Source organism: Penaeus vannamei, chromosome 2, assembly GCF_042767895.1.
Source record: "Penaeus vannamei isolate JL-2024 chromosome 2, ASM4276789v1, whole genome shotgun sequence".
Lineage (NCBI taxonomy): Eukaryota > Metazoa > Arthropoda > Malacostraca > Decapoda > Penaeidae > Penaeus > Penaeus vannamei.
This window is the reverse complement of record NC_091550.1, coordinates 16,385,223-16,400,222: the sequence shown is the minus strand read 5'-3', so window position 1 is coordinate 16,400,222 and position 15,000 is coordinate 16,385,223. Positions and strand designations below refer to the sequence as shown.

General features: G+C 53.0%; 1 protein-coding gene across 1 annotated transcript in view; it reads left to right on the top strand.

Moving 5' to 3' along the window:
* LOC113823777 (transmembrane channel-like protein) overlaps nucleotides 1–15,000 on the top strand; it is a 38,678-nt gene that overhangs the window by 13,113 nt on the left and 10,565 nt on the right. The window contains exons 6-10 of the mRNA XM_070130702.1: nucleotides 12,903–13,007; nucleotides 13,155–13,281; nucleotides 13,936–14,124; nucleotides 14,398–14,636; nucleotides 14,772–14,960. Of these exons, the coding sequence (XP_069986803.1) occupies nucleotides 12,903–13,007; nucleotides 13,155–13,281; nucleotides 13,936–14,124; nucleotides 14,398–14,636; nucleotides 14,772–14,960 (849 nt within the window). The remainder of the gene's footprint in view (nucleotides 1–12,902; nucleotides 13,008–13,154; nucleotides 13,282–13,935; nucleotides 14,125–14,397; nucleotides 14,637–14,771; nucleotides 14,961–15,000) is intronic.

Sequence of the window (15,000 nt, the reverse complement as noted above, 5' to 3'; positions counted from 1 at the left end):
GAGGAAGAAGAGAGGAAGAGGAAAGGGAGAGAGAGAAGGAAGAGGAAGAGGGAGAGAGGAGAAGAGGAAGAGGAGAGAGGAAAGAGGAAGAGGGAGAGAAGAGGAAGAGGGAGAGAGAGGAGAAGAGGAAGAGGAGAGAGAGAGGAAGAGGAAGAGAGGGAGAGAGAGAGAGAGAGGAAGAGGAAGAAGGGAGGGAAGAGGAAGGGAGAGAGAGAGAGGAAGGGAAGAGGGAGAGAGAGAGAGGAAGAGGAAGAGGGAGAGAGAGAGAGAGAGAGGAAGAGGAAGAGGGAGAGAGAGAGGAAGGGAGAGAGAGAGAGAGGAAGAGGGAGAGAGAGGAGAGGAGATAGAGAGGAAGAGGAAGAGGGAGAGAGAGAGGAAGAGGAAGAGGGAGAGAGAGAGAGGAAGAGGAGAGAGAGAGGAAGAGGAAGAGGAGAGAGAGGAGAGGAGGGAGAGGAGAGGAAGAGGAAGAGGGAGAGAGAGGGAAGAGAGGGAGAGAGGAGGGAAGAGGAGAGAGAGAGGGAGAGGAAGAGGAGAGAGAGAGAGGAAGAGGAGAGGAGGGAGAGAGGAAGAGGAGAGAGAGAAAGAGGAAGAGGGGGAGAAAGAAAGAGAAAGAGGAATAGAGAAAGAAAGAAAGAAGAGAAAGAGGGAGAGAGAGAGGAGAAGAGGAGAGAAGAGAGGAAGAGGAAGAGGAGAGCGAGAGGAAGAGGAAGAGGAGGAAGAGGAGGAGGAGGAGAGTGCGAGAGGAAGAGGAAGAGGAGGAGAGAGAGGAGGAAGAGGGAGAGAGAGAGGAAGGAAGGGAGAGAGAGAGGAAGAGGGAGAGAGAGAGGAAGGAATAGGGAGAGAGAGAGAGGAAGAGGAAGAGGGAGAGAGAAGAGGAAGAAGAGGAGAGGGAGAGAGAGAGGGAGAAGGAAGGAAGAGGAGAAGGGAAGAGGGAGAGAGAGGAAGAGGAAGAGGAGAAGAGAGGAAGGAAGAGGAGAGGAAGAGGAAGGGAGAGAGAGAGGAAGGAAGAGAGGAGAAGAGGAAGAGGGAGAGAGAGAGGAAGAGGAAGAGGGAGAGAGAGGAAGAGGGATAGAGAGAGGAAGGAGGGAGGGAGGAAGGAAGGGAAGAAAGAAAGAAAGAAAGAAAGAAAGAAAGAAAGAAGAGAGGAAGAGGAAGAGGGAAGAAAGAAAGAGGAAGGGAGAGAGAGAGAGGAGGAGAGAGGGAGAGAGAGAGGGAAGGGAAGAGGGAGGAAGGAAGAGGAGAGAGAGAGGAAGAGGGAGAGAGAGAGGAAGAGGGGGAGAGAGAGAGGGAAGAGGGAGAGAGAGAGGAGGAAGAGGGAGAGAGAGAGGAAGAGGAAGAGGGAGAGAGGAAGAGGAAGAGGGAGAGAGAGAGAGGAGGAAGAGGGAAGAGGAGGGAGGAGAGAGAGAGAGGAAGAGGAGAAGAGGAGAGAGAGGAAGAGGAAGAGGGAGAGAGGAGAGAGGAAGGAGAAGAGGAAGAGGAAGAGGAGGAGGAAGAGGAAGAGGGAGAGAGAGAAGGAAGAGGAGAGAGGGAGAGAGAGAGAGAGGAAGAGAGGAAGGAGAGGGAGGAAGGGAAGAGGGAGAGAGAGGAAGAGGAAGGAGAGAGGAAGAGGAGGAGGAGAGAGGAGAAGAGGGAGAAGGAAGGGAGAGAGAGGAAGGAAGAGAGAGAGAGAGAGAGGAGAGAGGAGAGAATGAGAATGAGGAATGAGAATGAGGAATGAGATATGATAGGAGAGAATGAGAATGAGAGGAAGATGAGAAGAGGGAGAGATGAGAGAGGATGAGAGATGTGAGAGAGGAAGAGAGGAAGAGGGGGAGAGAGAGAGGAAGGAAGGAAGAGGGAGAGAGAGAGGAAGAGGAAGGGAGAAGAGGAAGAAGGAAGAGGGAGAGAGAGAGAGAGGAAGAGGGAGAGAGAGGGAAGAGGAAGAAGGGAGAGAGAGGGAATGGAGAGGAAGAGGGAGAGAGAGGGAATGGAGAGGAAGAGGGAGAGAGAGAGGGAAGAGGAAGAGGGAGAGAGAGGAAGAGGTAGAGAGAGGGAATGGAGAGGAAGAGGGAGAGAGAGAGGGAGAGGGAGAGGAGAGGGAGAGGGAGAGAGGAAGAGGAAGAGAGGGAGAGAGAGAGAATGAGAATGAGAGAGAGAGAGAGAGAGGAAGAGGAAGAGGGAGAGAGAGAGGAAGAGGAAGAGGGAGAGAGAGAGAAGAGGGAAGAGGGAGAGAGAGAGAGGAAGAGGAAGAGGGAGGGACGGAGAGAGAGAGAGAGAGGAAGAGGAAGAGGGAGGGACGGAGAGAGAGAGAGAGGAAGAGGGAGAGAGAGAGGAAGGAAGAGGGAGAGAGAGGAAGAGGAAGAAAGGGAGTGAGAGAGGAAAGAGAGGAGAGAGAGGAAGAGGAGGAGAGAGAGGAAGAGGGAGAGAGAGAGAGAGGAAGAGGGAGAGAGAGAGGGAAGAGGAAGAGGAGAGAGAGGAGGAAGAGGGAGAGAGAGGAAGGAAGGAGAGGGAGAGAGAGGAGGAGAGGAAGAGGAGAGAGAGAGAGGAAGAGGAAGGGGGAGAGAGAGAGGAAGAGGAAGGAAGGGAGAGAGAGGAAGAGGAAGGAGAAGGGGGAGAGGAAGAGGAAGAGGGAGGAAGAGGAGAGGGGAGAGAGGAAGAGGAAGAGGGAAGAGGGAGAGAGAGGAGAAGAGGAAGAGGGAGAGAGAGGAAGAGGAGAGAGGGAGGAAGAGGAAGAGGGAGAGAGAGAGAGGAAGGAAGAGGAGGAGGAAGGAGAGGGAGAGAGGAAGAGGAAGAGGGAGAGAGAGAGGAAGAAGGAGATGAAAAGAGGGAGAAGGAGAGGAAGAGAGGGAGAGAGAGAGAGAAGGGAGAGAGAGAGGAAGGAAGGAGAGAGAGAGAGGAAGAGGAAGAGGAAGGAGAGAGAGAGAGGAAGAGGAAGAGGGAGGGAGAGAGAGAGAGGAAGAGGAAGAGGAAGAGGAGAAAGAGAGGAAGAGGAGAAAGGGATAAGAGGAAGAGGAAGAGGGAAGGAGAAAGAGGAAGAGGGAGAGGAAGGAAGAAGGGAGAGAGAGAGGAAGAGGAGGAAGGAAGAAGGGAAGAGGGAGAGAGGAAGAGGAAGAGGGAGAGAGAGGAAGAGGAAGAGGAGAGAGAGAGAGAGGAAGAGGAGAAGAGGAGAGAGGGAGGAAGGAGGAAGGAGAGAGGAGAGAGGAAGAGAAGAGGAGAGAGGAGAGGAAGAGGAAGAGGGAGAGAGAGAGGAAGAGGGAGGAGGGAGAGAGAGGAAGAGGAACAGGAAGAGTAAGAGGGAGAGAGAGAGAGGAAGAGGAAGAGGGAGAGAGAGAGAGAAGAGGGAGAGAGAGGAGAAGGGAGAGAGAGAGGAGGGAGAGAAGAGGGAGATAGAGAGGGAAGAGGAAGAGGAGAGAGGAAGAGGAAGAGGAGAGAGAGGGAGAGAGGAAGAGGAGAGAGAGAGGGAGAGAGAGGAAGGAGGAGAGAGAGAGAGGAAGAGGAAGAGGGAGAGAGAGAAGAGGAAGGAAGGAAGAGGAGAGAGAGGAGGAAGAGGAGAGGAGAGGAAGAGGGAGAGAGAGGAGAAGAGGAAGAGGAGAGAGAGAGGGGGGAAAGAGAGGGAAGGAAGATGAGGAAGAGGAGAGAGGAGAGGAGAAGAGGAGAGAGGGGAGAGAGAGGAAGAGGAAGGGAGAGGAAGAGGAAGAGGAGAGAGAGGAGAGAGGAAGAGGAAGAGAGAGGAAGAGGGAGAGAGAGAGGAAGAGGAATAGGGAGAGAGGGAAGAGAGGAGAGGGAGAGAGAGAGAGGAAGGAAGGGAGAGAGAGGAAGGAGGAAGAAGAGAGAGAGGAAGAAGGAGAGAGAGGAAGAGGAAGAGGAGAGAGAGAGGAAGAGGAAGAGGGATAGAGAGAGGAAGAGGAAGAGGGAGAGAGAGGAAAGAGGGAGAGAGAGGAAGAGGAAGAGGAGAGAGGAAGAGGAAGGAGGAAGAGAGTTTTACAGAGAGGAAGAGGAAGAGGAGAGAGAGAGAGGAAGAGGAAGGAGGAGAGAGGGAAGAGGAAGAGGAGAGAGAGAGGAAGGAGGAAGAGGGAGAGAGAGGAAGAGGAAGAGGGAGAGAGAGAGAGGAAGGGAAGAGGGAGAGAGAGAGGAAGGAAGAGGAGAGAGAGAGGAAGAGGTAGAAGAAAGAGAGAGGAAGAGGGAGAGAGAGAGGAGAAGAGGGAGAGAGAGGAGGGAGAGAGAGAGAAGAAGGAGGAGAGAGAGAGGAAGAGGAAGAGGGAGAGAGAGAGAGAGAGGAAGAGGGAAGAGGGAGAGAGAGAGGAGAGAGGAGAGAGGAGAGAGAGAGGAGAGAGGAAGAGGGAGAGAGAGAGGAAGAGGAAGGAGAGAGAGGAAGAGAGGAAGAGGAGAGAGAGAGAGGAAGGAGGAAGAGAGGGAGAGAGAGGAAGAGGAAGAAGGAGAAGAGAGAGAGAGAGGAAGAGAGGAGGGAGAGAGAGAGGAGAAGAGGAAGAGGGAGAGAGAGGAAGAGGAGAAGAAGGAGAGAGAGGAAGAGGGAGAGAGAGAGGAAGAGGAGAAGAGGGAGAGAGGAGAAGGGAGAGAGAGGAAGGAAGGGAGAGAGAGGGAGAAGAGGAAGAGGGAGAGAGAGAGGAAGGAAGAGGGGGAGAGAGAGAGAGAGGAAAGAGGAAGAGGGGAGAGAGAAGGAAGAGGAGGAGGGAGAGAGAGAGAGAGGAAGAGGAGAGAGAAGAGAGGAAGAGGAAGAGGGAGAGAGAGAGGAAGAGGAAGAGATTGAGAGAGAGAGGAAGAGGAAGGAGAGAGAGAGAGAGGAAGAGGAAGAGGAAGGAGAGAGAGAGAGGAAGAGGAAGGAAGGGAGAGAGAGAGAGGAAGAGGAAGGGAGAGAGAGGAAGGAAGAGGGAGAAGAGAGAGGAAGGAAGAGGAGGAAAGGAAGAGGGAGAGAGAGAGGAAGAGGAGGGAGGAAGAGGAAGAGGAGAGAGGAGGAGAGAGGAAGAGGGAGAGAGAGAGGGAAGAGGAAGGGAGAGAGGAAGAGGAAGGAGAGAGAGAGGAGGAAGAGGAAGAGGGAGAGAGGAAGGAAGGGAAGAGGGAGAGAGAGAGGAAGAGGAAGAGGGAGAGAGAGAGAGGAAGAGGAAGAGGGAGAGAGAGAGAGGAAGAAGGAAGAGGAGAGAGAGGAAGAGGAAGAGGAGAGAGGAAGAGGAAGAAGGGAGAGAGAGAGAGGAGGAAGAGGAAGAGGGGGAGAGAGAGAGAAGAGGAAGAGGGAGGGAGAGAGAGAGAGAGAGAGAGAGAGAGAGGGAAGAGGAAGAGGAGAGAGAGGAAGAGGAAGAGGGAGAGAGAGGAAGAGGAAGGGAGAGAGAGGAAGAGGGAGAGAAGGGAGAGGAAGAGGAAGAGGGAGAGGAGGAGAGGAAGGAGGAAGAGGGAGAGAGAGAGAGGAAGAGGAAAAGAGGGAGAGAGAGGAAGAGGAAGAGGGAGAGAGAGAGGAAGGAAGAGGGAGAGAGAGAGGAAAGGAAGAGGGAGAGAGAGGAAGAGGAAGAGGAAGAGGGAGGGAGGAAGAAGGAAGGGTAGGGAGAGAGAGACGAAGAGGAAGAGGGAGAGAGAGAGGGAAGAGGAAAGAGGAGAGAGGAAGAGGAAGAGGGAGAGAGAGAGGAAGAGGAAGAGGGAGAGAGAGAGGGAAGAGGAAATGAGGGTGGGAGAGAGAGAGAGGAGAGGAAGAGGAGAGAAGAGGAAGAGGAAGAGGGAGAGAGAGAGGAAAGAGGAAAGGAGAGGAGAGGAGAGGAGAGAGAGAGGAAGAGGAAGAGGGAGAGAGAGGAGGAAGAGGAGGAAGGAGAGAGAGAGGAGGAAGAGGGAGAGAGAGAGAGAGGAGGGAAGGAAAGAGGAGAGAGAGAGGAGAGGAAGAAGGAGAGAGAAGGAAGGAAGGAAGAGGGAGAGAGAGGAAGAGGAGGAGAGAGAGGAAGGAGAGAGAGGAGAGAAGAGAGGAGAGAGAGAGGAGAGGAGGAAGGGAAGGGAAGGGAGAGAGAGGAAGGAAGGGAGAGAGAGGAAGAGGAAGAGGGAGAGAGAGGAAGAGGAAGAGGTGACAGAGAGAGAAGGAAGAGGAAGAGGGAGGGAAGAGGGAAGAGGAGAGATGGAAGAGGAAGGAGAGGGAGAGAGACGGAGGAAGAGGAAGGAGAGGGAGAGAGACGGAGGAAGAGGAAGAGAGAGAGAGAGGAAGAGGAAGAGGGAGAGAGAGAGAGGAAGAGGGAGAGAGAGAGAGAGGAAGAGGGAGAGGGAGAGAGAGGAGAAGAAAGAGGAAGAGGAGAGAGAGGAAGGAAGAGAGGAAGAGGAAGAGGAGAGGAAGAGGAAGAGGAGAGGAGAGAGAGGAAGAGGAAGAGGAGAGTCTCTAGGAAGAGAGGAAGAGGAGAGAGGGAGAGAGGAGAGAAGAGGAAAGAGGGAGAGAGAGGAAGAGGAAGAGGAAGAACAGGAGAGAGAGAGAGGAAGAGGAAGAGGGAGAGAGGAAGAGAGGAAGAGGAAGAGGAGAGAAGAGGGAGAGAGAGGAAGGAAGAGGGAGAGAGAGGAAGAGAGGGAGAGAGAGGGAAGAGGAAGAGGGAGAGAGAGAGGGAGAGAGGAAGGAGGGAGAGAGAGAGAGAAGAGGGAAGAGGGAGAGAGAGAGAGGGAGAAGAGGAAGAGGGAGAGAGAGAGAGGAAGAGGAAGAGGGAGAGAGGAGAGGAAGATGGAAGAGAGAGGAGAGGAAGATAAGGGAAGAGGGAGAGAGAGAGAGGGAAGAGGAGAAGGAGGGAAGTGAGAGAGAGGAAGAGGGAGAAGAGGGAGAGAGAGAGAGGAAGAAGGGAAGGAGGGAGAAGAGAGGAAGGAAGGGAGAGAGAGAGGAAGAGGAAGAGAAGGGAGAGAGAGAGGAAGAGACGGAGAGAGAGAGGAAGAGGAGAGTAGAGAGGAAGAGGAGATAGAGGAGGAAAGAGGAAAGAGGGAGAGAGAGGAAGAGGAGAGGGAGAGGAAGAGGGAGGAGAGAGGGAAGGGAGAGAGAGGGAGAGAAGAGGAGAAGAGGGAGAGAAGAGGAGAAGGGGGAGAGAGAGAGAGAAGAGGAGACGAGCGGGAGAGAGAGAGAGAAGAGGAGAAGAAGGAGAGAGAGAGAGAGGAAAGCAGGGAAGAGGAGAGAGAGAGAGAGGAAGAGGAAGAGGGAGAGAGAGGAAGAAGAGAAAGAGGGAGAGAGAGAGAGGAAGAGGAAAAAGAAGGAGAGAGAGAGGAAGAGGAAGAGGAAGTGGGAGAGAGAGAGGAAGAGGAAGAGGAAGTGGGAGAGAGAGGGGAAGAGGAAGAGGAAGGAGAGAGAGAGGAAGAGGAAGAGGAAGAGAGAGGAAGAGGAGGAGGGAGAGAGAAGGAAGGGAAGAGGAGAGAGGAGAAGGAAGAGGAGAGAGGAAGAGGAAGAGGAGAGAGGAAGAGGAAGAGGGAGAGAGAGAGAGAAGAGGAAGAGGGAGAGAGAGAAAGGAAGGAAGAGGGAGAGAGAGGAAAGTGAAGGGAGAGAGAGAGGAAGAGAGGAAGGGAGAGAGAGAGGAAGAGGGAGAGAGAGGAAGAAGAGGAGAGAGAGGAAGAGGGAGAGAGAGAGGAAGAGGAGAGAGAGGAAGAGGGAGAGAGAGAGGAAGAGGAGAGAGGAAGAGGAAGAAGAGAGAGAGGAAGAGGAAGAGGAAGAAGAGAGAGAGGAAGAGGAAGAGGAAGAAGAGAGAGAGGAAGAGGAAGAGGAAGGAGAGAGAGAGGAAGAGGAAGGAGAGAGAGAGGAAGAAGAAGAGGAAGGAGAGAGAGAGGAAGAAGAAGAGGAAGGAGAGAGAGAGGAAGAGGAAGAGGGAGAGAGAGAGGAAGAGAGGAAGAGGGAGAGAGAGAGAGAGGAAGGAAGAGGGAGAGAGAGAGGAAGAGGAAGAGAGGGAGAGAGAAGAGGGAGAGAGAGAGGAAGAGGGAGAGAGAGAGAGGAAGAGGAAGGGAGGGAAGAGGAAGAGGGAGAGAGAGAGGAAGAGGAGAGAGGGAGGAGAGAGGGAAGAAGGGGAGAGAGAGAGAGGAAGAGGAGGAAGGGAGAGAGAGAGGAAAGAAGGAAGCAGGGAGAGAGAGAGGAAGAGGGAAGAGGGAGGAAGAAGAGGAAGGGAGAGAGAGGAAGAGAGAAGAGGGAGAGAGAGGAAGAGGAAGAGGAAGAGAGAGGGAAGAGGAAGAGAGAGTGAGAGAGGAAGGAGGAAGAGGGAGAGAGAGAAGAGAGAGAGAGAAGAGGGAGAGAGAGAGGAAGAGGAAGAGGGAGAGAGAGAGAGGAAGAGGAAGAGTGGAGAGAGGAAGAGGAAGAGGGAGAGAGAGGAGAAGGAAGAGGAGAGAGGAAGAGGAGGGAGAGAGAGGAAGAGGAAGAGGAGAGAAGGGAAGAGGGAGAGAGAGGAAGAGGAAGGAGAGAGGAAGAAGGAAGGGTAGGGAGAGAGAGAGGAAGAGGAAGAGGGAGAGAGAGGAAAAGGGAGGGAGAGGAGAAGAGGAAGAGAGAGAGAGGAAGGAGGAAGAGGGAGAGAGAGAGGAAGGAAGAGGGAGAGAGAGAGGGAAGAGGAAGAGGAGAGAGAGGAAGAGGAGAGAGAGAGAGGAAGAAGAGGAAAGAGGGAGAGAGAGAGGAAGGAGGAAGAGGGAGAGAGAGAAGGGAGAAGAGGAAAGAGGGAGAGAGGAAGAGGAAGAGGAAGAGGGAGAGAGAGGGAGGGAGAGAGGAAGAGGGAGAGAGGAAGAGGAAGAGGAAGAGAGAGAGAGAGAGAGGAAGAGGAAGGGAGAGAGAGAGGGAGAGGAAGAAGAGAGAATGGGGAGAGAGGAAGAGGAAGAAGAGGAGAAGAGGAAAGGGAAGGGAGAGAGAGAGGAAGAGGAGAGAGGAGAGGAGAGGGAGAGAGAGGAAGAGGAAGAGGGAGAGAGAGGAAGAAGGAAGAGGGAGAGAGGAAGAGGAAGGAGAGAGAGAGGAAGAGGAAGAGGAAGGAGAGAGAGAGGAAGAGGAAGAGGAAGAGGAAGGAGAGAGAGAGGAAGAGGAAGGAGAGAGAGAGGAAGAGGAAGGAGGGAGAGAGAGAGGAGAGGAAGAGGGAGAGGAGAGGAAGAGGAAGGGAGAGAGAGAGAGGAAAGAGGGAAGAGGGAGAGAGAGAGAGAGAGGGAAGAGGAAGAGGGAGAGAGAGAGGAAGAAAGGAAGAGAGGAGAGAGAGAGGAAGAGGAAGAGGGAGAGAGAGAGGAAGAGGGAAGAGGGGAGAGAGGAAGAGAGAGAGGGAGAGAGAGGAGAGAGGAGAGAGGGAGAGAGAGAGGAAGGAAGGAAAGAGGGAGAGAGAGAGAGAGGAGGAAGAGGGAAAGGAAAGGGGATGAGAGAGAGAGGAAGAGGAAGAGGGAGAGAGAGAGGGAGAGTGAGGGGAAGAGGAGATAGGAGAGGGAAGGAGGAAGAGGGAGAGAGAGGAAGAGGAAGAGGAGAGAGAAGGAAGAGGAGAAGAGGAGAGAGAGGCAAGAGGAAGAGGGAGAGAGAGAGGAAGAGGAAGAGAGGGAGAGAGAGAGGAAGAGGGAAGAGGGAGAGAGAGAGGGAAGAGGGAAGAGGAAGAGAAAGAGAGGAAGAGGAAGAGGGAGAGAGGAATAGGAAGAGGGAGAGAGGAATAGGAAGTGGGAGAGAGGAATAGGAAGTGGGAGAGAGGAATAGGAAGTGGGAGAGAGGAATAGGAAGTGGGAGAGAGGAATAGGAAGAGTGAGAGGGAGAGGAAGAGGAAGAGGGAGAGAGAGAGGAAGAGTGAAAGAGAGAGAGGAAGAGGGAAAGAGTGAGAGAGGAAGAGGGAAAGAGTGAGAGAGGAAGAGGGAAAGAGAGAGAGGAAGAGGGAAAGATTGAGAGAGGAAGAGGAAGAGAGAGAGAGGAAGAGTGAATGAGAGAGAGGAAGAGTGAATGAGAGAGAGGAAGAGTGAATGAGAGAGAGGAAGAGTGAAAGAGAGAGAGGAAGAGGAAGAGGGAGAGAGAGAGGAAGAGGAGAGAGAGAGGGAAGAGGAGAGAGAGAGAGGAAGAGGGAGAGAGAGTAGGAAGGAGGGAGGGAGAGAGGGAGGGAGGGAGGGAGGGAGAGAGAGGGAGAGGAAGAGAGAGAGAGAGAGCAGAGAAGAGGAAGAGGGAGAGCAAAGAGGAAGAGGGAGAGAGGAGGGAGGGAGAAGAGAGAGAGAGAGAGAGAGAGAGAGAGAGAGAGAGAGAGAGAGAGGAAAGAGAGAAGAGAGAGAGAGAGAGGGAGAGAGAGAGGAAGGAAGAGGGAGAGAGAGGAAGAGGAGGGAGAGAGAGGAAGAGGAAGAGGGAGAGAGAGAGAGGAAGAGGAAGAGGGAGAGAGAGAGGAAGAGGAAGAGGAGAGAGAGAGAGGAAAGAGTGAAGAATAGTGGAGGGAGAGAGAGGGAAAGGAGGAAGAAGGGGAGAGAGAGAGAGAGGAAGAGGAAGAGGGAGAGAGAGGGGAAGGAAGAGGGAGAGAGAGGAAGAGGGAAGAGAGGAGAGGAAGAGGAAGGAAGGAGAGAGAGGAGGAAGGAAGAAGGAAGGAGAGAGGAAGAGGGAGAGAGAGAAGAGAGGAAGAGAAGAGGGAGAGAGAGAGGAAGAGGAAGGGAGAGAGAGAGGAAGAGGAAGAGGGAGAGAGGAGAGGAAGAGGAGAGAGGAAGAGGAAGAGGAGAGAGAGGGAAGAGGAGAGAGAGGAAGAGGAAGAGGAAGAGAGAGGAAGAGGGAGAGAGGAAGAGAGGAGAGAGAGAGGAAGAGGGAGAGAGAGGAAGAGGAGAGAGAGGAAGAGGAGATGAGAGGAAGAGGAAGAGAGGGAGAGAGAGAGAGAAGGAAGAGGAGAGAGAGAGGAAGAGGAAGAGGGAGGGAAGAGGAAGAGGGAGAGAGAGAGGGAAGGGGAAGAGGGAGAGAGAGAGGAAGAGAGAGAAGAGGGAGAGAGAGAGGAAGGAGGAAGAGGAGAGAGGAAGAGGAGAGAGAGGAAGAGGGAGAGAGACAGAAGAGGGAGAGAGAGGAAGAGGAAGAGGGGAGAGAGGAAGGGAGAGAGGGAGAGAGAGAGGAAAGAGGGAGAGAGAGAGGAAGAGGAGAGGAAGGAAGGAGAGAGAGGAAGAGGAAGAGGAGAGAGAGGAAGAGGAGGAAGAGGGAGGAAGAGGAAGAGGGAGAGAGAGAGAAGAGGAAGAGGGAGAGAGAGAGGAAGAGGAAGAGGGAGAGAGAGAAGGGAAGAGGAAGAGGGAGAGAGAGAGAGGAAGAAGGAAGAAAGGGAGAGAGAAGGAGAAGAGGGAGAGAGAGAGGAAGGAAGAGAAGAGAGAGAGAGAGAGGAAGAGGAAGAGGGAGAGAGAGGAAGAGGAAGGAGGGAGAGAGAGAGAGAGAGGAAGAGGAAGAGGGAGAGAGAGAGGAAGAGTGAAGAGGAGAGAGAGAGAGGAAGAGGAAGGAGGGAAGAGAGGGAAAGAGGAAAGAGGGGGAAGGAGAAGGAAGAGGGAGAGAGAGGAAGGAAGAGGAGAGAGGAAGGAAGAGTGGGAGAGAGAGAGGAAGAAGGGAAGAGAGGGAGAGAGAGAGGGAAGAGGAGGAAGAGGGAGAGAGAGAGAGGAAAGAGGGAGAGAGAGAGGAAAGGAGAGAAGAGGAAGAAGAGGAGGAGAGAGAGGAAGAGGGAGATAGAGAGGAAGGAGGAAGAGGAGAGAGAGAGGAGGAAGAGGGAGAGAGAGAGGAAGAGGAAGGGAGAGAGAGAGAGAGGAAGAGGAAGGGAGAGAGAGAGAGGAAGAGGAAGGGAGAGAGAGAGAGGAAGAGGAAGGGGGAGAGAGAGAGAGGAAGAGGAAGGGAGAGAGAGAGAGGAAGAGGAAGGAGAGAGAGAGAGAGGAAGAGGAAGAGGAAGGAGAGAGAGAGAGGAAGAGGAAGAGGAAGGAGAGAGAGAGAGGAAGAGGAAGAGGAAGGAGAGAGAGAGAGGAAGAGGAAGAGGAAGGAGAGAGAGAGAGGAAGAGGAAGAGGAAGGAGAGAGAGAGAGGAAGAGGAAGAGGAAGGAGAGAGAGGAAGGAAGGAAGAGGGAGAAGAGAGAGGAAGAGGAAGAGGAAGAGGAGAGAGGAAAGAGGAAAGAGAGGGAGAGAGAGAGGAAGAGGAAGAGGGAGAGAGAGAGGGAAGAGGAAGAGGGAGAGAGAAAGGAGGAAGGAAGAGGGAGAGGGAGGAAGAGGAAGGAGGGAGAGAGAGAGGAAGAGGAAGAGAGAGAGAGAGACGAAGAGGAAGAGGGAGAGAGAGGGAAGAGGAAGAGGGAGAGAGGAGAGAGGAAGAGGGAGAGAGAGAGGAAGAGGGAGAGAGAGAGGAAGAGGGAGAGAGAGAGAGGAAGAGAGGGAGAGAGAGAGAGAGGAGAGAGGGGAGAGAGAGAGGAAGAAGGGAGAGCAGAGAGGGAGAGGGAGAGGGAGAGAGAGAGGAGAAGAGGGAGACGAGAGAGAGGAGAAGAGGGAGAGAGAGAGGAGAAGAGGGAGAGAGAGAGGAGAGGGAGAGAGAGAGAGAGGGAAGAGGGAGAGAGAGAGGAAGAGGGAGAGAGAGAGGAAGAGGGGAGAGAGAGAGGAGGGAGGGAGGGAGTGGGAGGGAGGGGAGGGAGGGAGGGAGGGGAGGGAGGGAGGAGGGAGGAGAGAGAGAGAGAGAGAGAGAGAGAGAGAGAGAGAGAGAGAGAGAGAGAGAGAGAGAGAGGGAGGGAGGGAGGGAGGGAGGGAGGGGAGGGATGGGAGAGAGAGAGAGAGAGAGAGAGAGAGAGAGAGAGAGAGAGAGAGAGAGAGAGAGAGAGAGAGAGAGAGAGAGAGAGATAGAGAGGGAGAGAGGGAGAGAGGGATCCATAACTGCAAAACATACACGGCAAACTCATAAACTAGTCAACTACCTATAAACGCGAAAACAACAATCGAATAAGCGAAACAACCACAAAAGCTTCTTTATCACTTCTCCCATCTCTACCTCTTTATTATTCTCTATTTTCCTTTAACAGCGGAAGTACGATCGTGGACATGGAGGGCGAGGAGGTGGTGGAGACCCTCAGGATCCACAAGGAGGTCCTGGCGGGGGTGAAGCACCAGCCCTGGCCCATTGGCAGGTAAGAGGGGGTGGGGGGGAGGGTTGAGGACCAGGGAGAAAGTATATTCGAAACGGGTTAAATACTTCACTTGTGTTGTGGATATATGTATTATCATCATCAATAACAATATCCTTCGCAGTATCAATAACATCAATCCCCCCCAAGGAAGCTTCGTCTCGCGCGATCGGCTCGCTCCTACATCCAGCGCCACGAGGGGGAGCTGGAGGAGCGCCTCGCCCAGAGCACCAGCACCAAGGACGTCCTCCTCAGATATTTCATCCGCGCCAGGAGGGTGAGGAGGGAGGGAGAGGGAGAAGGGGGTAGAGACAGAGATTGAGAGACATAGAGGGATAGAGAGAGAGTGGGTGAGTGAGTGAGTGTGTGAGTGTGAGTGTGTGAGTGTGAGTGTGAGTGTGAGTGTGAGTGTGAGTGTGAGTGTGAGTGTGAGTGTGAGTGTGAGTGTGAGTGTGAGTGTGTGTGTGTGTGTGTGTGTGTGTGTGTGTGTGTGTGTGTGTGTGTGTGAGAGAGAGAGAGAGAGAGAGAGAGAGAGAGAGAGAGAGAGAGAGAGAGAGAGAGAGAGAGAGAGAGAGAGAGAGAGACAGAGAGAGAGGGTGGGGGTAGGGGGAGGTAGCGAGGGAAATAGAGATAGAGATAGAGATAGGAATAGGTAAGATAGATAGATAGAGAGATTGTTAGGGTGTATAAGTGCGAATTTGCGAGTGTATAGAAGATTTCTTTCCCTGGATGAATAGGGAAGAGCTAGTGTATTTTTGACCCATTTTTTATTCATTTATTTATTATATTTTTTGTCCGTTGCAGTCTCGTTAAGGATTCAAGTTTCGGCTTCACGTTTCGGAACACGGTTTTTGTTCCTTGTTTTAGGAAAAGTGTGATTGATTGCAATTTCCAAAATTCGTTATTGACGCCACTTAAACCCCGTTGACAGGTGGTGCGGGCGGGGGCGCGGGCGGTGTACGTGTGGGTGAGGGGGGTCGAGCCGTGGCAAGGGCGTATCAAGACGATTGAATCCTATTTCGGGTCGGCGGTGGCGTCCTACTTCACCTTCCTGCGCTGGGTCCTCGGTCTCAACATCGCCCTCACCGCATTTCTCACCGCATTCGTCATCATACCTGAGGTAGTGTGTTATTTTCTCGCGCTTGGTTTATTTTATTTTCTCCGTTCATAGTTTTTTCGAGAACCAGTTGGTTGAGGACTAATGTTGATTACTTCGTTTTTGTTATATTATCGTGCGTGCTTACTATCGCCTTTTTTTCAATTTTTTCTCTTCTCCCTTTTAGTCGCATTATCTTCCCTCGTGATTTTGTGATCACCTCTTAAAGGTTATGAAGCCCAACTTCCACAAGGCAAATTCTCTCTTCTAAAACACTGACTGACTCCCCTCCTCCAGTTCTTGGCGTCTGACAGGAGCAAGGCTGGGGAGAGGAAGAGCCTCCTGCCAGACGAAGTCATCAGCGCCTATGACTTCAAGGTGATGTGGGACTTCGAGGGTATCCTGAGGTATTCGCCCATCTTCTACGGCTATTATAGCAAGACTCCCAAAACTAGGGAAGGCTATAGGCTACCTCTCGCGTACTTCCTCACCTCCGTTGCTGTCTACGCCTACAGCTTCGTGGCGATTCTCAGGAAGTGAGTAGTTGTAAGAATGAAGCGTGAGGATGGCAATGTTTATGGCAAGTTTTGCTGACTTATCACGGAATTTGACTTCAAAGCAATATTGTTCGAGTGTGGAAAGAAGCTTGCTTTCACGTCCCTTTTCCGCAGGATGGCCGCGAACTCCCGGATGTCGAAGCTCGCCGACGACGACGAGAGCACCTTCACGTGGAAGGTCTTGGGCGGCTGGGACTTCACCATCGGCAACCCCGAAGCCGCGCAGAACAAGGTCGCCTCCATCAACACGGGGCTGAGGGAGGCGCTCCTCGAGGCCAAGGAATCCGAGAAGGAGGACAAGAGGTGAGTCAAAGAGAAACAAAGATTACAGAGACTACTTTAT